Source organism: Spermophilus citellus (genome assembly GCF_964194105.1).
Source record: "Spermophilus citellus genome assembly, chromosome: 17".
NCBI lineage: Eukaryota > Metazoa > Chordata > Mammalia > Rodentia > Sciuridae > Spermophilus > Spermophilus citellus.
The window spans coordinates 10,000,386-10,025,822 of NC_138199.1; the positions used below are offsets into that span (position 1 = coordinate 10,000,386).

The following is a 25,437-nucleotide window of genomic DNA, read 5'->3' on the forward strand; positions in this document are numbered from 1 at the left end:
GAATAGCCTGAACAACATATTGAGACCCCCATCTCAAAAAAGAGGAATAAATGAAATTATGTATGTATGTATGTTTGTGTGTGTACACCACACAAATCAAGAAAAAGAAAATTAGGCAAGGATATGAACATAAGACAAACTGGAAAAAATATGAAAAGGTACAATTATTAAAAATGTTAGAACTTTTGCTCATGTTAAGACTGGCAAGTCTGAAGGTCTTACATTAGTTACAAATATGTTAGAGATATGAATACATGTATTGATCAATGTGACTAGATAAAAGAATCAGTAATACAATAAATTGCTGGCAGAAAACATAACTTTCCGGTAGGAGCTTAGCCATATACAAAAAAATATTTTTCTTTTAATGAATATGCTCTTTATTTCTTGAAAATTTCTTTGTAATACTTGGACAAGACTATTTTCAGGCCTTGAACCCCTGTGGAATTTCCTGTACTGGATTCTGAAATTGCTTCAGACTAATGGTTGATTCCTTCTATTTCCTCCCTTTTGAATGGGAATGTCTGTGTTACTCAGCAGCTGTCCCACTACTGTGTTTTAGAAGTAGATAATTTCTTTTCTAGTTTCTAGGTTCACAAGTAGGGGAAGATTCTTGTGTCAGAAGGAAAAATACTGTGAGTCTCATTCTTAACTGACTGGTATAATTCTGATGATGAGATGTGGGATAAATCGGATACTGTAAAGATACTGTAAAGAGGTAAAACTTTGGGGATGTTGGGGAAGTGTCAACATATTTTACATACAGAATGCATATGACTGACTACTTGTGTTCTAAATGGTGGCTCCCAAATACACCAAGTCCTAAATCCTTGGGAACTATGAATATTTCATTATATGGCAAAGTGCAGAAAAGATTAAGTTAAAAAAAAAAAAAAAACCTTTGCTATAATAATTTTCAATGAGCTCAAACCCAACAATTCCACAAGTCAAAAGTTGAGTGCCACCTCTCATATGGTATGTGTTTGAATTTACATAGTATATCATTCATGATCTCCATGTGGAGAAAAATTGATAAAACACTAATGAAATGCACAGCATAGAAAGAATAAAGAAAACATCCAAAGGAAAATACCAAAATGGTCCCTTCTTCAAAAGTCCAATTTGGGGGTACAATAGGTAATTTCTACCAACAAAGGCAAATAATAAAATATATTATTACAATTAAAAATTACTCAAACTCTTTTTTGAAGATAAGTACACTTAAATCAGAGAGAGAATGTGGATTCTCTTTTAACACTGTATTCTCACTTTTAAAAATCAGGGATTTTATTGGCTATTTACTTCATAAACAAACATACACAAAGTTTAACAGATTGGGGCTTAACTTACATAAATTTAAACATACACTGTTTCAGAAACATTTGTAATTGTCTTGTAAACATCCAAGTACATAGTCCAATCTCATTAACAAATATTCTAAGTAACTGTAAAAATTCAAAGTCTCTCCAAGTAAAGAATCAGAACCTAAAATTAGTGCCAAAGAGTACAGATCAAGTTATACTGCCTGTTCTCATGTATGCACCCCAACTCTCCAAATGTTGATCAGTTCAAGATGAACACATATGATAGTCTTGAGGTAAAGGTAGGCTCCAGTCAGTTGAAGGTAAAAAGGTGAGATTCAGGTATGGTAGAAGGGAGTAGTTTTTACAATACTTAAAAAGGGCCTGTTCAGGCTCTCTATAGAAATCAGTGTGTGGCTGGGCAGGTTGGTGCATGCCTATGATTCCAGGAGCTCAGGAGACTGAAGCAGGAGGATCACCAAAGCCAGCCTCATCAAAAGTGAGGCACTAAGCAACTCAGTGAGACCCTGTCTCTCAATAAAATACAAAATAGGGCTGGGGATGTGGTTCAGTGCTCAAGTGCCCCTGACTTCAATCCATGGTACCTAGCCCCCCCCAAAAAAAAAAGAAATAAGTGTGTGTGCATGCACATTTTAATCATCTCCCCCTCTCCCATTCACTTTATCTACTAGAACCTCTACCATGCTGGTCCTTCTTTTATTTCTTCTCTTTCTTAAGAGCCCAAAGGATCAAACTCAATCAAATTCAAGTCCATGGTGACTGTTGTTTTGATGGTGGGGTCTGAACCCAAAGCCTTGTGCATGCTAAACACCCACTCTACCACTGAGCTATATATGCAGCCCAGTATTCAGATACTTCTAATCACCAAAACTACAATTATAGGTCATTACTATTGATTTTTTTTTTCCAAAGCCCAAAACAGCTTTCACTAGGAGAAAAGGAAGGAAGTGACACTATCAGTAGTCTTGGAGTTTCAGATGGCAACAGAGATTAAAATGTTTGTATGACACAGTTTAAAATAACTGATCAAAAAGATTATAAATTTGTAGCCAAATATGATGGCTCACGTCTTTAATCCCTGTGACTCTGTAATCCCAATACAGGAGGATGGTGAGTTCAAATCCAGCCTCAGCAATGACGAGGTGCTAAACAGCTCAGTAGAGTTAGGGATGTGGCTCAGTGGTACAGTGCCCCTGTGTTTAATCCCTACTACCCCCAAAAAAGAGAATATGCAGCACTATTTAAACTAGTTTTTCACATCATCTCTATACAATGTCTTCTCAAAGTCCTCATGAGAAAAGCACTACTAAGCATGGGATCTTCAAGTATATTAAGAACCATGATTTTGAAGATCAGGGATTTGGCAAACTAATTACTGAAGCCTAGGAAATCCTTTGCTCTAATTCTGAGCAACTCGCAGATTATTAAGTTGGAAGGAAGAATTATCGCTCAACTTTATTTACTTTAAACAAGATGACAACAGCCCTGATAATTCTCCCTCTACTAACTTCTCAAGCAATACTTAACATCACCTTATACAATCAACATAGATGACCCTATACTTTGGTTCAAACTTGGCCAAAGACCCCAAGGTTAGCAATTAAGAATCAACCATTCATATATAGCATCTATGGAAATTTCTTCATCCTAGGTAACCAAAAACATCTTTTATTCACCTTTTACAGATAAGGAAATGGTATCATTTTCTCATTATTCATTAAGAATTGGGATTATTTATAGTTTCCAAAAACATCAAATCTGTTGTCAGAGATACTATGTTTATGATGGGTCTACCCAGCCATCCCCTCTCACACTCAAGAATCTATTCCCACCATCACATTGTGAATAATTTTCTGTTCTAATTTTTTTATCTTTTTATCTCTACAAATCACCTGCAACATAATAAGAACCTAAAACAAAACCATACTTTATATTCAACTTTAGAAATGGAGAAATAAAGTAAGAGAAATGAACACTTTCATTCCCATTTCTCCCTTATATTAGAAATGGGAATGAGGACCCTAACATTTCTAGCTTTTGCTACATGCTAAATGATCACCATTAAAATACCAGTAGCTGGGCACGTTGGTACACGCCTATAATCCCAGCAGCTAAAGAGGCTATGACAGGAGGATCTGAAGTTCAAAGCCAGCCTCAGAAATGATGAGGCACTCAGCAACTCAGTGAGACCTTGTCTCTAAATAAAATACAATGTGGGATGTGGCTCAGTGGTTGAGTGCCCGTGAGTTCAATCCCCAATATCAAAAAAAATTACTAGTAAGCCTAAAAATAGATACTTCTTTGATCTAGAAATCTACACTTCTACAAAACTGGGATAAAAACATTCCTTTACTTGACAGCACTATTATGATAAGGATTAATATACCTTCAATATGCAATGGTTGGCAAATAGTAGGTATGAAAAAGTGATAACACCTGGGATATTTGCTGTATTAAAACCTAACTAGGAAAAGAATAGAACACTTACATTAGCCTAAATTGGACAAAATAATCTAACACAAAGGCTACTTTATAATAAAGTCAAATATCTCATATAAGATATTTTTATTACTACTACACTGAAAATAAAACATCAGAATGATAAAAAAAAAAAAAAAAAAAAAAAAAACCTAACTAGGGCTGGGGATGTGGCTCAAGTGGTAGCTCGCCCATCTGGCATGTGTGCGGCCCGGGTTCGATCCTCAGCACCACATACAAACAACGATGTTGTGTCCGCCGAAAACTAAAAAATAAAATATTAAAATTCTCTCTCTCTCTTTCTCTCTTCTCCTCTCCTCTCCTCTCCTCTTCTCTTCTCTCTCTCTCTCTCTCCTCGCTCTCTTTAAAAAAAAAAAAAAAAACCTAACTGAAAAATTACTAAATTCTTCAGAACAGAAAACTGAAAAAAAAAAGTATGCCTAATAGCTTTTAAGCCAACCAATATTAGCAGCAAGAAAGGAATTAAACTTGATTTGTAGATATGTTTAAACTACTATTCCATAAAAATCCCTGTTCCTATCCAAATCCAATATCCCTAAGGTACTCACTCAGAAACTAGAAAAAAGCAATATAGCATAGTAAAACCAGTCTTCCTAGTTTGGAAACTCAACTACACTTACTATGTAATTAATGAACTACACAGTCCTTGGGCAAAAATGACTTCACCTCTCTGCATTGATTGTATACTTAACAAATGGAATTAAAATTATCTTCCTCATAGAGGCATTGTAAGATGTACAAATACTGCTATGCATAAATGTCAGCTACATAGTCACTCATTTTCCCCAGACTTATTATCAATTAGGATATTGATAACATCATTACCAATGTCCAGGTATGTATGATGGCAAAGTCCTGAACTAAAGTGCCATTATATCACTAACAGCCATGTTTCCTAAATATTAAATATTTCCCCATCTGGTAAGCTTGGTCTTCTGAGGCTCCACTGCCAAGGAAACAACCAAAATAATTCACCTCCAGTATTCCCACTCTCTGGCAGATGATTCAGACTCCTTTCCTTGGGTAAAAAGACATTTTACAATCTGGAATATCATGAATTCTGTTATTCCTCTATCAATTTTCAAAAAGGTACTCCTTTGATAGAAAGGCTCAATATTAACAGCTCCTGGCAGATTCTTATGATCTCCAGACAAAAGCAAAAGAAGCATTCAACTTATAGACTACTTGAAGTCCTTGTCTGGTTACCAAAAATCTTTAGGAAGTATTTAAAGGCTTAAAAACCCCACACTTGCTCCCAAGTTGTTCACCCAAAAAAGGAGAAAAAAAATTTAAACTCATTTCAATGGTAAAATTAGAGAGTTTCATAGAATGAAATTCATAAAACACCCCAAAAATTGTCTGAAACCTATTAACAGAAAGACATTCTTCCTTTTCTGATTTAGCTAATCATCAATAATCAAACATTGATTATATTTGCCCCTAGTGATCACCAGTAATTTTATTTCAATTATGCACAGTGTCATCATTACAAGATTCTACAGGTAGACACACCTACCTGTATCAATTAATTAATATCAATAACAGCATTTCTATCAGATTCTGAAATACCTCCTTTGTATATATAAACAAGCAAATATATAATTCTTCAGGTTAAGTTGTAAATCCCTCTGCCAAGCCCTGAATAGTTTAACCCCCCTGAAAAATACCCAGGTCCAGGAAGGCCGTACTGTGATTATCAAAAAGAAAAAAAATATCAAGGACTAGAGATGCTTGTCCAGAACAGTGGTACAACTGCTCAGATTCTATTTAGCAGAATCTTGCTTTTGGATCTCTATAATCCCATTCTCCTGTGAGGGCTTCATACAAATACACCTTTGCAAAACAAATACACCTTTGTCTAAGCTACACAGTCCAAATTGAAAGGGTTATAAAGATTATAAAAGGGCCTTACTTATAAACAAAAAATATGAAAAAGCAATAAACAAAAGAATACAAATAAACCATTAACACGAAAAATCATCAAGTTTTCCTAGTTTTACAAAAAATTTAAAATACAATTGTTTTCTTTAATACCTTTGTTAATGTTAATATCAACATTAACAAAGGTATTACCATCAATTAGTCTGTAACTTATCACAGCTGTACTTTTATTTGTGGTTATTTGATTAATGCCTACCATAGTAATCATACTTTTGTTATCTGCCAGAGGGCAGAAATTCTATTTTTTTCTAACATGCCTCAGTGCCTAGAATTATGCCAGATACATAAATCTTTGACATTTACTCAGTAAACAAGTGAACATACACAGAAGAATGAACCATATTACTGCTGTGAGTATAAACTGGCCCAGTCTCTAAAAGGCAGTATCTAATAAACACCTCAAGATAACTTTATGACTAACCAATAATTCAATTTCTATAAATTTATTCTAAGGAGCCAGGACAGTGGTGCACTACCGTAATCCCAGGACTTATGAGGCTGAGGTAAAAAGGATACATCTCAAGACCAGCCTCAGAAACTTAGTAAGAACTTGTTTCAAACTAAAATTTAAAAGGTTGGGGATGTAGCACAGTGGTGGAGCAAACCTGAATTCAATTCCCAATACTTAAAAAAAAAAAAAAATCCTAAGGAAATTAAAGATTAAGCAAAGATGTTTATTAATGCTATATTACTTTAAAAATTATGGCATATCCATAACTGGAATATTACACTGTTACTAAGGGGAAAATGATTAAAAATAATTAACACTAGAAAACATTAATAATATAATAGGAACTTTTTAACAAGGCAGCAAGTAATTGGATTAATAAATCATCATTTTAGGAAAACATGTTCAGGTATGGTAATTTATTTGTATACACACAGGCTATTCTTCAAAATGTCACTTGTGATTAATCCAAGGTGCTAGAATAAAAAGCAAGCTAGATTTTCTTTTTAAAATTGTTTTTCCCCCAAGAAAAAAAGAATTTTTTTTGTTGTTTTAATTACAATCTCCTTGCCATTTATTGCAGACCTTTCTAAAAGGAGACACCTTGTTCTCTAAACTTAATCTTAGACCTAGAAAACAAGTTTTTTTTTTTAATGGTCTAAATATATATATGTGTGTGTGTGTGTGTATATATATAGGTACTTTCATATACCTGCTGAAACAATTTAGACATTTCCACATTTCCATCATCTTTTAATACTTCATAAATAATTTTTTGTGATTTTTGAAGCATATGTACCACCTAAATTTAATATCTTTTTTTAAATATTACTTTTTTAGTTTTAAGTGGACACAATATCTTTATTTTATTTTTATGTGGTGCTGAGAATGGAACCCAGTGCCTCATGCATGCTAGGCAAGCACACTACCACTTGAGCCCCACCCCCGGCCCTAAATTTAATATCTTAATCACTAATAAAACAAGAAACCTATTCAATACAACCACAACTCCATGCACCAATGATTCTGCAAGCCTACTCCATGAAAATCTAAGAGTTGGAATTCCATAGTTATACAATTGGAAGTTCCAAATGGATACATAAAAGGTGCAGCTGTTACTATTAACATATTTCTACCTTAAATTTAGGGAAAAAGAGAAAGAATGTGTTAATTCTTTTCATCCCTAATTTATCCCAGCTCATTTAAAGAGTTATTTTATCCCTTCATCTTTCATATTCTCAATTAGAAAGGCCTATCTGCTACACAAATGCATTAATTCCACTCATAGAAGCACTATTGCTACACATGGTGCTGAGAGTTTTAGCCAGGAAGAAGGAAGGAATGTTTACAGCTTAACAAGTGTCAGTAAAGGTACAAAGTACTTTATCTAGGTGCCCAGACCACTTTAAATCAATGTAATGCCTAAAATTCTGCCAAATCCATAGGACAATTTGTTTATAAGCCTCAAATTTGTGCTTGAATCAACAAGAGCCACATAAAGTCAAGTAAGCATAAACCCTTCCTTGAACAACCCCTATACAATTTTCTTTGTAGAACTGTCAACAGTGTAGAACTTTCTTCATAATGCACCAGCCATTGTGATAGATTATGGTGACCTCTGCCTCTCAATCAGACTCCTCAACATTCTCATTAAGCTCCTTGTGAGCATCCCTAAGTTTTAAGTTACTGTCTCACTATGCACCAATAGAAATATATTAAGATTTCTGGAAAATCATCCACATAACTGCCTTTTATTTTGTGGCAGCCATCTTTCTAATGGAACAAGAAACATAATATTCATGCAAACTTATGTAAGCTATATCAAGAAAAGTCCCAAGGCTTGTTCTGATTTCTATTCCCAGAGCCCATGGAGCTCTCACCGTGGAGACACAGATAGTCTCAGAAGAATAGCTTCCTTAAATGTTAGTAAGGAACTAAAGTGTTCGCTAGTCATAGGTCCATATTTATTTTTCCTTTTTGGTAAAACCCACAACACCCTATATCTCTACACTTCTTAAATTCTCCACCACCCATTATTGAAATGAGGAACTTAACCACATTTTCTAACAATACCATAAGTAGTTTCTCAGTCAGGACTGTGGAACCTTTTTTATGTGTCATGATGTGATGAAAAGATTTATGTGACATGACAAAGAAAAAACAATGATGTTCTTAGCTGAAGGACACTAACCTGAAGCTCCATTGAGTGGCCCCAGGGCTACAGAGATTTACACTCAAGATTCACATTTCAGCTAACAGGTAAAGTATTCACAGCAACACACAAACAAAGAGCTACCAAAATAAACAAATATGACTTCTCCTTGGAAAGTTTACTTAAAATAATATTATTAACCACAAAAGCAAGCCAGATTTTTGTCAAAGGTAAATTTGATGTGTTCTTCCCTATCTGCCCCCAAACCAACAAGGATTCCCTTTAATCATAAGTAACTATTCTGGACTTTAGTTCTATAAGAACTACATTAACAAGCAGATTAGAATAAAGAAAGCTATAAGATACAATTTCATAGTCTAAGTACCATTTGCTCAAAGAAACAAAGCACAGTCAAATTTAAATGAAATCCAACTGTGTTATTACCAAGGCAAATAAGAGAGGTAGAAAATGAACAGGCATTTTCTATACAAAGCTAGTATTGTATATGTACAAACAGTAACTACAGCACTATTATACTCCTCTCCCTCATCTGAATAGCTTCTTTTGACCCTCATGAAATACCTCCCAATTTCAAAAACATTAAGACGTGAATAAGACTTTTGCTTCTCAATGGACATAATTAAGAACTATCGGTTGACCATAAATGTATTCTATAAATAGAGGGTTTTTTTAAGGTTAGACTAAATTAAGACTAATCATGAGTGAAAGGCACTCAAAGAGGATATGTTGTATCCTATCTACTTCAAGTGTATGTAGTACTGGAGAATATCCTGACTGAAATGTTTCTAATTTGTTACTTAAAACTTGTACATTCTTACAATCCAAGACAGAAATCAAAGGATCAAGTCAGTTTTAGAACATCATGAGGGAAAGACCTGAAGAATTTAAAACTGGATGACAGAATAAAAATAGTGAAAAAGAGAGCTGGCTAAGAAATTATTACTGCTGAGGGAGGAATGACCCCCGTTGGACAAAAACTTACTGGGTGCTAAAACAGCAACTGCTAGTTGGAAAATAAGGTTTTGTATTTTATTGTTTTGTTTAGTTTTGTTCTGCTTTTATATATATTGGTTAAGCACTCTGACTTCTATTCTCACCAAACTGCCCATTTTTTGTGGGGGCGGGGGATGGGGGGATTGAACCCATGGTTTGTGCATTAGAGGCAAGCACTCCACCAACTACCAACTGCCTTTCTATTCTTATTCCCAAGTACTAGGAAGGTACCTGAAAGACCTGAGCATTCTAAGCACTGAATTTGAATTTAAAAAGCTAGATTCTATTAGGATTGGCAGGTATAAAAAGCTAGATTCTTAATTTAGAAGAAATCAGTCCTGCATATCCACTATTCTTCAATTTCATTATAGAATGTCATACTTTAATGTGGCTTTTGATTAACTTCAGAGATTGACTTTTTTAATTAGGGAGAAAAAATCCTTTGATTAATGAGTAAATCAATTCATGTACCAGGTTATGAAGGACAGACTTCCAGTTTTTACCTTCTCATAACACAGAAAGCCCCAATAGATTTTTGTGCATAATGTGTGTGCACATAGACACACACTTTCATAACCTTCAATACTGTCACAGTTATATCAGAGATGATCAATGCTTAATTCTACAATTTGCTTCAATGCTATGCTCCAAACACAAACTTTGATTTTTGGCTAATCATAGTGACCATTTGCAGGGCCCATGTTAAGAAATAAGAGTTATCTAAACCTAATGAAATAATTTAGACAAAATTATTAGGTGAAAGGTTGGTGAGGAATTTATTCTATATCAATCACACTGTTAACACTAAAGCCTACTGATGAATCTTAACAAAAGCTATAATCAAAAGTCATACACCTCCTGATGTGATACAACAGGAAGTACACAGTTATCACCTATGTGGTGTTCTTGCCTAATATTAAATCTCTGGTTAAGTTAATGGGAAATGCAAACCACACAGGAACATGTTAAATAGCATTAAAGGATGTATAAAATACAACAAAATAAAATGTAATTTATTTTTCAATAAATGACAAGAAAAACAAGAGAAGAGGGAACTATTATAGATTTAAGGAACTTAAAAGAGATATCAACCAAACAAAATGTGTGCCTGGACCTTGTTGAAATTTTGACTTGAACAAATTAACTGTAAATAAGGTAACAAAGCTCTTGGGGTAATGTGAACACTGGGTTGATATCTGATAACTTTGTCTTGTTATATAATGCTATGATAATAATATTGGAGGCTAAATATATTAGGGTCCTTATCACTTATAAGACATGTGACTGACATTTATATGGATGAAATAATGATAATCAGAATTTAAAATATTTCAGTAGACTGCAGGGAGTGCATGTAACTCAGTGGTAGAGCATGTGTTTATTAATGTGCAAGGCTCTAGGTTCAATCCTTAGCAGTTCCCTTAATATTTATTAAATAAAATACTACAGTATACATTGGTGAATGGAGGAGAAACAAAATAAACAACACTGGTCATGAAACGATAACTGTTGATACTAGGTAACAGGTACATTCAGGGTGTCATATCATTTTTATGTATGTCTGAAAAATTCTATCATTAAAAAATTCTTTCAAGTACAATTATATTCCTTATTCCATCCTGTCAAAAAGTGGGCATGGGAGGGAAATACCTTTTGCTAAAAATATCAACTTATTCTTCAGACAGTTACATACACAGTTGGTCCTCATGCAGCTCAGTTATGCCACTTGTCCACTAATTACACATCTCCCAACCTACTAATCTTGTTCGACTGCCCCCCTACCCCCCCCCCCAACACACAAGTCATTTGAGAGGTCTGGAGCAAATCATTCCCTACATCTATCTAAACAGGGACAAAGTTTTTGTTTCAAATTAAACTTTTTTTTTCCTAGTGGTAGATTCCCCAATTTATAATGTTCAGTAAGATTGAGAATTACCTGGTGCCAGACAATCAGAAAATAAATACAAATGCCAGACCTCATGAGCATTTGCTGTTGAAGACCACTCAAAAGCCATTTGGATTAGAAAACCATTTATATGAGCACCCCTGCTTTCCCCCACACCCAAGAATCAATAAAACACTGTTCTTTTACAATGTAACCAGTAACAAGACCAAGGTCACTCAGGTCTGCCACAAATTAGCTCTATATATAAATTTTACTTAAATTCAATGCTCCAGTTTCCTCATCAGTAATAACAATATACCTACTTCATAATTAAGAATTAAGAATTAAGTTAATATAAAGTGCTTAGAACCAGTTTTATTTATTTATGATTTCTACCACATGACTTCTCTACCCATACTTAACCTCTCAAAGTCATATTCTTCTTCAAAATAGTCTCTAGATTCACTCCATCTTTAAAAACTCAAGGTTTTTATTATTGCTGATACCTAATGTAAAATATATAGATGCAAAGAGAGAAAGTATACACAAATATAGATTCTTAACTGTTACACTTGAGCCTCTGCTACTTATCCTTATAAGAGCTTCACTGAAAGAGGGTGAGTACTTGTATACACTTGATCTTCTTTTTTGATTAATGTTCACCTGGCAATTTTACCTCATAAGAAGATGAACACCAAGATGGGATCAAATATCTTTTAAAATATCCTTTTAATCTGGATATTTCTGTCTAGATTGAGAAAAACTCATAAAACCATATAGTGAGAATTCAAATAATTACCTAACCTTATTTGAAAACCATCACCCGAAATTTGCAAGCTAACATGGAAACCACTTTAACTGGGGATTCAATGTAGTTGTGAATAGTATTGGGAAACATTTCCACATTTCTACTTTGAATCTCTTCAACCACAAAAATATTGTCAAACATCTCTGTTATTAATAGTAAAGTTCAATTGGCATACGAAGGGGAACTTTCTGCAATGTGGAAGAATTCACCATTTATATATTTATTTTTTTTCAAAAACACCACACATTGGACTGGGGTTGTGTAGCTCAGTGGCAAAGCGCTTGCCTAGCATGTGTGAGGCACTGCGTTCGATTCTCAGCACCACATATAAACAAATACAGGTCCTGACAACTAAAAAAATTTTTTAAAAATACCACACATTAAGTTTCTCTAACTTATTTTTAAGGTGCAGCAGCTGTTAAAAATCTTCCTTCTTTTAGGAACAAAAATCATTTTCAGAATTCATGTTCCAACCAACTTCCAAGGTCAGAGATAATTAGTAACAACCCCATTGGAATGGTATAAGTTATAAAGGGAACAGGTGAATCTCCATTCTGCCTAAATGAGACTACTACAATCCTTAAACTAGTATAAAAGTTGTTTATCCAAGCAGATAGACTTTGTATTGGCTGTTTATATAAGTCCCCACAGATAGTAATAAACATACTGGATATCAGCCTGGCTTACAGCTAATCCTACAAAAATTTCATTTTTCAACTAACTTTGTTATCTATATAATTTTAAATTAACTGTACTAACACTTGATAATAGCAAATGTGGTTATTTTATTTCCTAAGACTGCTAAAAAGCTTTTAAAATTTTAAAATGATAAAATTTTGGTCATTAGTTATAGACTGTTGCTACACACACACACACACACACACACACACACACACACACACACCAGGGATTTAGAAATTTAGCTGAATTAGAAAAGCTCTTAAGCACAAGACTTGATCCTCCTTCCACTCCTTACTTTTCCTGGTTAACTATACCCACACCCCACTTTATTAGAAGTCAAAATATCATCTTTTACACTTTTTATTAACTCAGTAAAACTTATTAATATATACCCCAAATTTCTGAAAAGAATGCCAAAACATCCTTCCTCCTCTTTTTGTTGCTTTACTGTTATCACCAATTTAAAAACTACTAGGAATATTTATTGTAAAAGAATAGTTTTACAATTAAATGAGTCATTTCATTTCCTCCAAATACACCAATATAGAGTGTCACCTATAATAATCACCACCTGTAGTCTAATTTCAATTAATTCCATCAAGGATAACAGCTCCTAAGCATATAATTTTCTAAAGAAAGATTCTATTGCTATGCAAACATTTCCAAGGAGAACAATTCTTAAAAGACACAATGGAGGGGTAGTGGTAGCACTGGGAATATGGTTTAGGGACTTTTTTTTAGAAATGCCTAGCAGTTTTTAGAAGGCCTAGCAATTTTTAGAAGACCCACAGTTGGATCCCCAGTCAGGGCAGGGACAGAGGGGTGGGGCACAAAAAGTTTCTAAAGCCACCAAAAATATAAAAGGCAAAGGCAGTACTACCCAATATTTTCTTTAGAGCCCAAGAAGTCTTCAGCTATGAGCCAAAAATAATACAGCAGTGCGGTGGGGGGAGGGGGAAACTAAAAGTACCTTAAATAGGTACTTTTTAAATAAAAACTACTTTATTAAAGGAGTTTATAACTAACTACTCTCATTCAGACTACAACAGGATTCTGTTAGACATTTTTGGGGGGCGATGGGGGGGACCTATGCCCAAGGATCCTTAATGGGCCAAAGTTCTTATCCAAAAAATAAAAATCAGAATGCTGGGCTGGGGATGTGGCTCAAGCGGTAGCGCTCTCGCCTGGCATGCGCGCGGCCCAAGTTCCATCCTCAGCACCACATACAAACAAAAGATGTTGTGTCCGCAGAAAACTAAAAAATAAATAAATAAATATTTTTTAAAGATCAGAATGCTGACAATACTAGGTAAAGTTGATGTTTATAAAAGAAAAAAAAAGCATTTTATAAAAGCAAGTAAATCATATTCTAAAGAACTATAAGTAAGTTCATTAAGGCCAATGAGATATAATTCAAATGTGATCATAAATTACATAAATACCCTTTCATGCACAAAAGCATTATTCTCCAATGATTAACCTACAAGTGTTCCAAATTATTAAAAGAACTTTCTAAAGGTAGAAAATTCTACATTTAGAATTCTGTATTTACAAATATAAAGGGTTCCCACACACACAGTACTTATATATTGAAAAATTCAATGATCCATCAGGATTAACTATATACATATTATATGTCATATATAATATATATATTAAATATATATAAAACATTGTTATCTTAATTAGTCTAACTTATTTTCTTAAATAAACATATATTTAGAAAACCAAATATCAGATAAATACACAAACTTTAATTTATAAAACAGAAGATCATGAGGTCTACAGTGGGTTTATTAAACTTCTCCACGAATGTGGATGCCAAATTAAATATATAATCTCACACCATTTGTGCATGTAAATACGTAAGTCTCCAATAAAATTCCACTAACTTATTACAGGCAATTATAATAAACTGGAATAGAGTGTTATAACAATCTAAAGAACAAAAGCTATGTGAAAATCAAACAATGGGAAAAATTAATCTTTCAGAGCTTCCATTAATCATCAGAATCATCTAAAAGTAAATCTTTTTGATTTGTGATAGAGAATTAAACATTTAAAACAGTATTCAAACTTATAAGACTTTAACATTATCTAATTTTGTGCTTAATGCCCTATCCTACCATTAATTTATGATACGTAATTATTCTTAATAAATAAATATAAGTTTCTCTGCTAATTCTGAAATACCCCTAGAATAAAACTGGAGTTGCTGGAAACTAGAGTATACAGGGGAGAAATCACTTCTCTGATGATTTTTAAGAAATGAGTAACCTCTTATAACTAAGTTAATGTCTGCCTTCTAGAATAAACAGAAGATTGTAAGCAAACATTATGAAATTGTACTTTTAATTTTTAAGCCATAAGAGCAGACAAGCCTTGTTTAAAAAAAATAGGATTAAAACATATATAAGTAACTGAAAAGTCATCCTAAAGATAGATAATGATAGCTACACTGATAATATAGCTACCAACTTCATGCTGGCCATCCCTACCAGCTCCCTAGCTCCTCCTCTCCCTGATGTGTGTGCTCTTTGTCCTGAGTCTTCCACTGACGTCTCAGCCAGCACAGACAGCTGGGTGGGTAGGCCCTTTGCTGGATTTCTGAGTCAATCTCTGATTAAGAAAGCAGTGATTGCACCGGGTACAGTGGCACATGCCTATAGTCCCAGCTATTCAGAAGACTGAGTCAGAAGGATTGCTTTAAGCATAGGACTTCAAGGCCAGCATGAACAACATAGCAAGAGCCCTTCTCAAAAATAAATAAATAAATAAATCAGTAAATAAAAGTTTAAAAAGCAGTTATCATCAGGATCACAGCATGCCTTATGCTCGTACCCTCTCATGGAATAGCAGGAGCAAAGGAGCCCCACCGGGCTTTAGCTCCTAATCAATTTTCATGTAGCATCAGTAGCTAGATGCTTATAATCAATAGAGGATCAACTCTATTCCACTATACTGTAATCTGCTAAGGCCAGGTACCTATGGTATTCATCTTTTGTTCAAAATCTCACTTGCTAGATGGTTCCTAGGTGTCTAAAATGTGCTTCAGAAATGAATAGATATAACTGCTGAATCCCAAAAGCTTGAAAAGAAAAGTAGGAGCCTCATAAAGGGAAGAGAAAGAAACTAAAAGGAAAATGTGAAAAATCAGGACAAAGCAGTGTGAATAGAGAGTTTGAGCAACAAAGTGGAGATGCACATGCCCCTCCCACATGATTATGTATGTTATAGTAGGTTCTGCTATCCCAAGCCTCCTTGTTAAGAGTCTTCCAAATTTATCAAAGCAAGCAGCACTGCAAATCTATCATTCCTACAACAAGGGGAAAAGATAGAACAATTTGGAAGGTCCAAAGGCATTTTAAATCTATTTAGAGTTATCTGCAGAAACTGTACACATTTTTAAAATTTAACACAATTATTTTTTCCTGTTTTATGTACAAAATACAACTAGGTTAGAGAAAAGAGAAATAGTATGAATAGAATGTTAAATTTTAGAAAAGTCAACCTTTTTTTCTTGAATTAGAATTTAAGTCAACAAAAGTTAAATTGTCATGTTATATACAAACAGAAATATTTTGTCAAAATGTAGATAAAAGCTAAAAATTATCAAATTGTATTAAAGTTAAAATAGCATAAATAGAAGTTGTAACTTCATTACATATATATAAACATCATATTCATAGGACACTATGGGCAGGAAATCATGTATTATTTTTAGTTTATTATTTAAGGAAGAGAAAAGTGATAAGAATGGACCAATTAAAATCTGTGACCTAGGACATAACTGCCTTATCTCTCATTTATTATATATTCACATCATGGGTGTAAACCATTCAAGAAATAAATTTTTGCTCACTATATTTCAAAGGAAGTCACAATGGTCAACCACCAAAACTAAGCATTTTGATGCCATAAAAAAATTTTTTTAAACAGTAGAAATATTTTTTCTCCAGATTAAACTTTTCCCCCTATGAACAAATTTACTAAAAAATGATACATATCAAAGACTGGTCATCATTCTTTCCCAGACCATAAATAAGCAGAAGATAAAATTACATACACTATACTTTAGAATATTTTTATGTTTACTGAAAAGTAATCTCCTTGAGATTTTTTTTTAATATTTTTTAGTTGTAGTTGGACACAATACCTTTATTTTATTTATTTTTATGTGGTGCTGAGGATCGAACCCAGGGCCTCCCACGTGCCAAGCGAGTGCTCTACCGCTAAGCCACAACCCCAACCCTCCTTGAGATTTTTTTAAACTGTACTTTATATGACTAAGTTTAAGGTCCAAAATGGATTTGTTTTAACTTTACCTACACTGCGTTTCTATAGAAAATCTATTCTGTATTCTTTCAAGACTAATGTCCTAATTCAGAATGATGGGAACGGGAAAGAAGGAAGAGGGAAGAAAAAAGTTTTGTTTAAAATAAAATTAAAATGCATTAAATATGTTTTTTTAAAAAGCAAATTTTAAAGCACAATATCTTTGAATGTAGTTAAATAATTTCTGCACCACCATTTTAAAAGTGAAATTTCTTCAACTTACAATTTAAATTACAAAGCCTGAATACTGATTATATTTTTCTATATCTATAAACATCTATCTGAACATCTATATACATTTTTTTCCTACTTCAAGTAAAAATAAGACCAATTTATAATCAAGAATGTAACAACACTGGGTGAGGGAATAAAATGAAAAATGGAAGCTCTTTTCATGTAAATTTACCATGGTTGGTTAGTTAAAACAATAGTGGACACATTCCCAATACCAAGATGGATATGAAAAAAATAAGTAGCATAATATCAAAATTTGTAGCTTACTTTGTGCCTTTTCACAGAAGTTTATCTGAAAGCCTAAAGTAAAAGAGATAAGTTCCAGTTCATTTACTGTAAATCAAACAAACCAAAATTAGAAAATGACACTGTATTTCTATGTTACATTTTGAATAAAACTAATTCAAGAAAAGTTCAAATCACATTACCCCCACATTACAGAGACAATGATAACACCGGGGCTCTTTTGAATAGATGTATCATATGGCTCTGAAATCAAGTTTAAACTGTGTCACAATGTCTAACCTTTATCTTCATATCTATTCAATAAAAAGAGTAGTCTATTAGCCCTTTGAAGTTTCAGATAATTCCATAAATTTCTGCAATATTTTCATCCTATGAACTCAATATATTGTTATTTTACTAACTCAAATTATTAATTTAGAAGCACCCATGATAAATCACCACTCATGGTTCAAGTTTTAGTAATTTATAAACTATAAAATTTTTAACACAGATAAAGTAACATTTATTTCCAATCAATCAGCTGACTTCAAATGATAAGACAAAAAACTACTGAAGAGAAGCTAAAATTATCTACAGAAGAAAAAAAAAAAACTTTGCCTGATAATAAGGCAAAGTAAGTTACAGGGGTTTAAAAAAAAAAAAAACTATGAATTTCCACTTAGAAACGTGCACACATTTTCCAACAGGACCTGGTTATAACATACATATACTATATATAAATGTAATTTTTGTAAAATGGACCCAGTACAATAAGCCATTTAAAACAGAAACCTTTACAAAATATTGTTTTATTCCCCTTGTTTATTGAAATGTGGTTTACTTAGTCATCTACTTATGCTTGTGTTTATTACTGACTTCAAGGAACAAAATGAGGAAAATCATTTAGTCTGTGTTTACACAAATTCAATGAAAACACATAGGAAAAAGAACCAAGACTGAAGGAAGGATATTTTTAAAGTAGTCCTTCCCATCCAATTACCAAAATTCTTAGGATTCTCAGAAGAGCCAGCTATCAATGATGATGTACAAAACTGGAAAAATGCTAATATAGCCAAGGTTCCTTTGATACACCACAAAAATAACCCACTGCTGAGTACTTAATCATACAAATGACAAAGCAGGAGGAAATGGGAATGGAAAGACTTCATGGGAAAGAAGTCCTGCTGACAAACCTGAAAGGTAGTACACTTGCCCATCTCTCTACCCTAAGGTCAATATGCTTCCACACAGAACATGCTGCAGAAAAATTCAGGAAGAAAAATAAGAAACCCATGGGTCTTTACACTAGTCAACCAGCCTCCCAAAATGAGCAAGGTACAAGTCAGAAGGAAAGGGTTCTCTGGAAGCAACAGTGGGAGAGAGAGCAAAGGAGATTCTCCACTAATCTCAGAAACAAGACACTCTCCCCATTTCCATTAGAAGAAAGGAAAAACTCACCTCCCACAACAGGAAGACACTAGGGAAACACTGAAACAATCTTAAGGCAACAGTTAATCTCCTCTTTGTAACCCTAAATATGGTGAATAGTTGCTACTAAGAAGAAAAAAGAAATGGTAAGAAGAGAAATGAATAAAATAGCAATATAAATGGCAAATAGAGCAAGAAAAATAAACTTGAAAGGTATATGAAAAAGCAGGAGTTGGAACTAAAGGTAAAGTTGTGCAAAGAAAAAGTTACAGAATAAAATATAACAAATACAAAACAGTCTGGGATTGTGGCTCCGAGGTAAATCTGCTTGCCTAGCAGGTATTAGGGCCTGGGTTCCATCCCCAGCACTGTAAAATTAGATAGAGACAGAAGAAGTTTTCTTATATGTGACTGAAAATGATAGATGTCACCAATTATTACTCTTAATACATGAGAAGCTAAGCCCAATATATACTAAAAACCTGAAGTTCTGTCATCAGTACAAAAATCAATCCAAATAGCTAAAGGGGAAGGTGGATTGAAATATTTAATGCATAACTGTTAACTTACTCTTTTTTACCTGATTATGGATGAAGTTACCTACTTCATCCATAATCAGGTAAATCCACTTTGAGTGGATTCTGAGGTTTCATACAGTCACCTCTCTGCATTATTCCTCACTCAGCAAAGACTTGATAAGCAGCAAAACAAGAGCTAATTAACCATGATGGTTCACCATTTCTTTGGTAATTCCATGACTTTTTAAAATGCACATCAATTAAATAAGGTAGAAAGAGCTATTTTAGGCAGATCATTTTATACTGCTAAAAGATTGATTGATTTATCTGAAGAAGTCAGAAAGTGTTTTCAGCACAAATTTGAGAAAGTGCCAAATAGCTCTACTAGAGCGTGTGAAACATAATGGAAAGAAAATGGTGAGGAAACATTCCAATATCCTCAACTTTACAAAATGCAAGTTTGTGGCTATGCTACAATGACCGCTAACATTCATTCACATGGTTTCAATTTTTAGCTTCCCCTTATCTCCTAAATTCTCTCTTCCCATTCTACATCTCTGGGGGTGCTAGATACCGGTTTAATCTTGTTGATAATAACTGATTAATTTTCAAAGTTTTGTGTATCTCACACTGGCAAGTTGTCTGTACAGTGGGACTTAATTATTTTCCACTTCAATTTCACTACTACAAGTGAAGAGAAATCTGAAATTTGTTCATTTTTTCTGGCGCCAAGTTTAAGTAAATCCTAGATCATTCCAAGAATAAATACCAAGACATATAGGACAAAATGCTAGTAAGCCGAAGAAAGAAATAAAGTTATAACTATGGAAGTTTCTCCTCCTTTTTCTCTCCAGGTCTCTCACACCCTCTTTCTTGTCCTCCTCACACTTTTCCTTCGTTCTCACTCCTCTTACCACAATTCTGAGTTCCCTTAACTGGCAACAATCTGAAACTTATAATTTACTGTATTTATCAAATAAATTAAGATAGACCATAGTAGTTTAAAAGGCTTACAGCTCAGTGCATAGCTGGGTACCTGGCGCAAGCCTGTAATCTCAGCAACTCAGGAGGCTAAGGGAGGAGGATCATAAGTTCAAGGCCAGCCACAACAACTTAGCTAGACCTTCTCGAAAATACAATAAAAATGGCTAGGGGTGTAGCCCAGTTATGGTACAGCACCCCAGGGTTCAGTCCCAGTACTGAAAAAATAAAATTATAAAAGATTTAAGTGTGTATATAAATATAAGGCAAACAGTGTTAGAAAACAAAATGAAAAGTGTCAGACCAGAATTCTATTTTACAACTGAGTTACTTAAAAGTCATTTCACTGGAAACTAAATTTCATTTCATTGAAAACTGCGTGTCTAAATCTTGCTTTTGTAATGGCCCTTTTGGGATTATGCAGTTATCTCTGTTCCCCTTCCTCTATGGTGGTAGTATTACCTAGTTTGGGACAGAGCATTAAGTGGTTTCCCACCATCTCCATGGTTCCTTCTGATTCCCTGGACATTCTGGATTTTTATGCTAAAACTGCACTATAAACTACACTATGAACCTACACTAACATAAAAAGAAAGCAGCTGCCTTACTGGGACATGCCCTTAGATTATGCTACATAATCTTCCTTCTGTCATAATGTAAATAGTTGTTTGCCACCCTCCAACTTCAACTTCAAAATTCTGACAGGTGCCTTTCACGGCAGCTACCCATAGCATACCACTACAGCACTAATATCTAGCGAGTTATGTAAAATTGTCCTATATTTGTATTTTCACTGTACTTAAAGTGAGTTCCGCAGGTTTATTTCCTGATGGTTTTTTGCTTTTTGATTTCCTTGCTTCAACTTTCTAAAACTTTATCAAAAAGCAGCCTGCCCAATATAGTGATTTCGGGTTGTTTACCAACCAGAGCCAGTTGTTATTTTACAAAATACTAATCAAATCCTTTCCACATTTTTTAAACTCAGGATTTTATTGTCCTTATATGCCAGCTCTTCTTCTCCCTGTGGGAAATGACTACCTTATTCATTCTACCTAAACAACACCATATTGTCATCTCACCCCTGTTTCATGACCCTAGGGATGGTCACCCCACTCTAGGTCTGTGATATTATGATAACATATTTATTAGTTTTCATTCCATGATTTCTTGCTCTAAACTACCCTCCCAAAGCAGGTCATAGAAGTAAATTCTTTTCCCCAAGGGAACTCTTAGAAACTCTAATCAGCCCTCACCTTTCTGCCCTGGATCTAGCCACAAAGAAATTCTCTGACCTGGGTTACAGGTGTAGCACAATAGTAGAGCATCCAGTCAGCATGTCTGAAGCCCTGGGTTTAATTGCTGGAAGGAAGAAATTAAATCTCTGACCTACTCTTAACCTACTACATTAGGTCATAAGACCCTCCTTATTCCAGAGGGATCCTGCCCCATAATCTGGAGGGAGGAATGTTGCAGGAAAAGGCCAAGATGAATGCTAAAGCAACAAGCATTGCTAGGTTTCCCCATCCAATCTATTAGCACTAATGCTAATGAAACCTCCATAAAAACACAAAATGACAGATTTCAGGAGTTTCTCGAGAGCTGAAACATAAAGGTTTCTGGAGAGTGACCTGTAAGCTCTAAGTTCCTTCCTTCATGCCCTACCCTATGCATCTCTTCATATCCTTTTAAACATGTTTCCCTAAATTCTGTTCAGATGCTCAAACAAATTAATTAACAAGAGGAAGGGTTTGTGAGAGCTCCCAATTTTATAGCCAGTGGGTCAGAACCACAAAAAACCACCTGGGCTTTTGACTAGCATCTAAGAGGAAGTGGGGAAGTCTTCAACCTATGGTCTAACATTATCTCCAGGTAGAGCTATCAGAATTTAACTGGAGGACACCCAACTAGTATCTGCTGCTGCAGAATTACTTGCTTACTGGTGGGGAGAAGTCCCGGTATCTTTTGAGGTCACAGAATTCTTTTATATTGATTGCTATGATATGAGAACAGAGGAAAAAAGATGCTGTATTTGACAGAAGACCTCTCAACCATAACTCCTCCTAGGCACAGCCTGGTGTCTTAAGGATGCTAACAAAATGAAAAAGTCAATACTTCTCTGTGACAGGAACCTAACCCAGATCCCAAGGAAACTGCCAAAAACATCAGAGGAGTCATACAGTGTCACTTATTTTTTAGCCAAGACAACAATAAACAGACACAGACATGTCAGATATACATACTTATTAGAGAAAAAAAATACACAGAGAGAGAGAAATATGTCTGGCAACACTTGGTTCATCTTTTTTTTTTTAATTCTGTTTTGAGTGATTTTGAGTAAGATAAAACACAATAAAGCTTGAAAAAGCTCCTGCAGTATCTACTTAAGTCCTCTTTCCCATGGTGGGGAAAGATGTGTTGTTGTTAAGAATCAAGCTGTGTATGATGTAATTGTTTTTTTCTTTCAAAGCCCATCTTGAGTGGTGTTCACTACTGACCAATGCTCCCTTTCACTGTGTAGCCAGTTAGGCCAATCGTATGACTCCTTGCCCTTCAATCCTTTCTGCAAATTGTGAGCATCAAATCAGGTAATGACAGAAAAAGAGCTATGTCCATTGTTAGTTTCACATTTAAAAAAAAAAAAAAAAACTCTGAATTAAACTCTCAGTCTTGCTAAGAGTGTGAAGAGACACCCAAGGACTTTCTGGAGCTAGACATGACCATTAACAGAGACAGTGATCTACCCAGATACAAATTTAGTCAGAACAACAATATATGCTATTAACCTTTATGCTAAATGGGTTCTTTTTATATATTATACAGTGTTAAGAGGATTTTATTACCTACTCTGACATCCTGGACTAAGGCCTAAATCAAGACTTCTATTTACTTGTAGATTCTCAATTAAAATGTCTCTAAATTCAAAAGGTCACTATAAACATTCTAGCAAGTTTAGAACTCTAATATAAAGAAGCATCAAGAAGTACCAAGGCTTCAAAATCAACCCAAATGGTGCCTGGTTCCTTAAAGATTCTCTCCCTGACAGAAGCCTAAAATAATCTCTCTCATCTCTTCCTGTATATGTACCACTATGGCAAAGATTCTTTCTTCAGACTTGACTGGCTGAAATGATTTAGAGTTCACTGTGTATGAACCTACAAACAGTAGGAAGAACAAAGGTACCAGTCATTCAGGCAAGTTAAAACCCACCTCTACTAGAGCACATTATTTAATGTAAGCATTGGTTGCCTAACCTATGAAAGGGACTACTTTATTAACCTATGTCCAACTACTCTTAAAGTGTGGTTGTGAAAATCAAATCAAGTAAGGTCAGAAAAAAAGATCTATGGCAATTGTTAGTTTCTTTTTCCTTTTTTTTTTTTTTTTTTTTTACTCTGAATTAAAGTTTCCCAGGTTGTATAATGTAAGCCATCTCCCAGAAATTACAAAGAAGACTGATCTGGATTATATAGGATGGAGTTGATTATTATATTCAGACTCCTTAAAATAAGGAAAGCCCTCTGGACCCAAATCAATCTAGCTCTCAATTTTGGAAGAAATCGAGTGAAAGAAATGTATAAAAGAGAATGACTCAAAAAACAGGTTAATATCCCTTCTTAAACAAATTTCAGCATGCATTCACTCTGATATGATACATTATAGAAAAATGTAAGGGAATATGTATTCTAAGAATAAGTTGTTTTTCTTACCTGCTCTTATTAAAATTAAAACAGTCTCATTTTAAGGGAATATAAGAGAAATCCAATATGTGCTTTGAAAAAGGACTAACTTGCTAACCTGAACTTGAAGCAGGTTATGGTTATGCTAAATAGCAAAAAAAAAAAAAAAAAAAAAAAAAGGATGCAACACACTGGGAAAAGTCAGCAATTCCAGGATTTGAAAACTCATCACTGAACAATTCAGTTCTTTGACCACAGAAAGTGTAAAAGTAGATAAACATACCCAAAGAGATACGGTGTCATACACACGTACTTTTTTTTTTTTTTTTTTTTTTTTGGAGACAGGGTCTCATTATGTTGCCCAGGCTGGCCTTAAACTCAAGATCATCCCACCTCAACCTCCCTAGTAGCTGGGACTATAAGCCCATGCCACCATGCCCAGCTTATATTTTGTATATTACTGGGAGAAAACATACATTGATTTTAAATACTCACTTTTTCTTAACAGATACACTTCAATATAGTTTTATGTGTGTGTTATTTAAGTAGAATCAAGTTATTATGCTTTTACTTAGGCTGATATACATAAAACAATCAGCTGAGGGTAAATAGGTAAGGACTGGACAAAAAGCTTTCAGTTATATACTCAAGTTTAAGACCTGAGAAGAAAAAATAGGAAGAAAAACTGCCTACATCAGCACATTAAGGGATTCTGAGGCACGTACAACACATACTTTGTAGCTATTTACTCTAACAAGTACTTTTATAAATGCCTCAGTGTTTTTCAGAATTAATTATAGGTGCTAAGTATTGTAATCACTTTAAGAAAACTGACATTTCTCAGTCACCTGAATAAAGTTTAGGAAAAGGCTTTATTTTTTCCTGCTTCAAGCCATATACATATATAACACAATTTTTTTTTTCTTTTTTGGTACAGGGGATTTAACCTAGGAGCACTTTACCACTAAGCTACATCCCCAGCCCTTTTTCCTTTATATTTTTTACTTTGGGACAGGGTCTCACTAGGTAACTTAAAGCCTTGCTAAGTTGCTGAGGCTGTCCTTGAACTTGCAATCCTCTGGTCTCAGCATCCCATTCCACTGGGATTACAGGTATGTACCACCACATTCAGCACTTGTATCAAATCTTTATGAAAACTTTGCTTTAACATTTACATTTTATAAATCTATTCTTATACTTACTTTATAATAAATTTTACTTCTTATGGTTAAAAGAACTTTTAAATCCATTACATTTTAAATGGCTGGCGAATAAAGCAGGTAAATACA

At 34.2% G+C, this 25,437-nt stretch overlaps 1 protein-coding gene across 3 annotated transcripts in view; it reads right to left on the bottom strand.

The window, feature by feature from the left end:
- MAP2K4 (mitogen-activated protein kinase kinase 4) overlaps positions 1-25,437 on the bottom strand; it is a 132,520-nt gene that overhangs the window by 101,664 nt on the left and 5,419 nt on the right. For 2 of the 3 annotated variants that reach the window (XM_081270168.1, XM_081270166.1), the window contains exon 2: positions 17,587-17,619. The exons of the other annotated variant lie outside the window; for it this stretch is intronic. In XM_081270168.1, the coding sequence (XP_081126294.1) occupies positions 17,587-17,619 (33 nt within the window). The remainder of the gene's footprint in view (positions 1-17,586; positions 17,620-25,437) is intronic. 3 annotated transcript variants of the gene reach the window in all.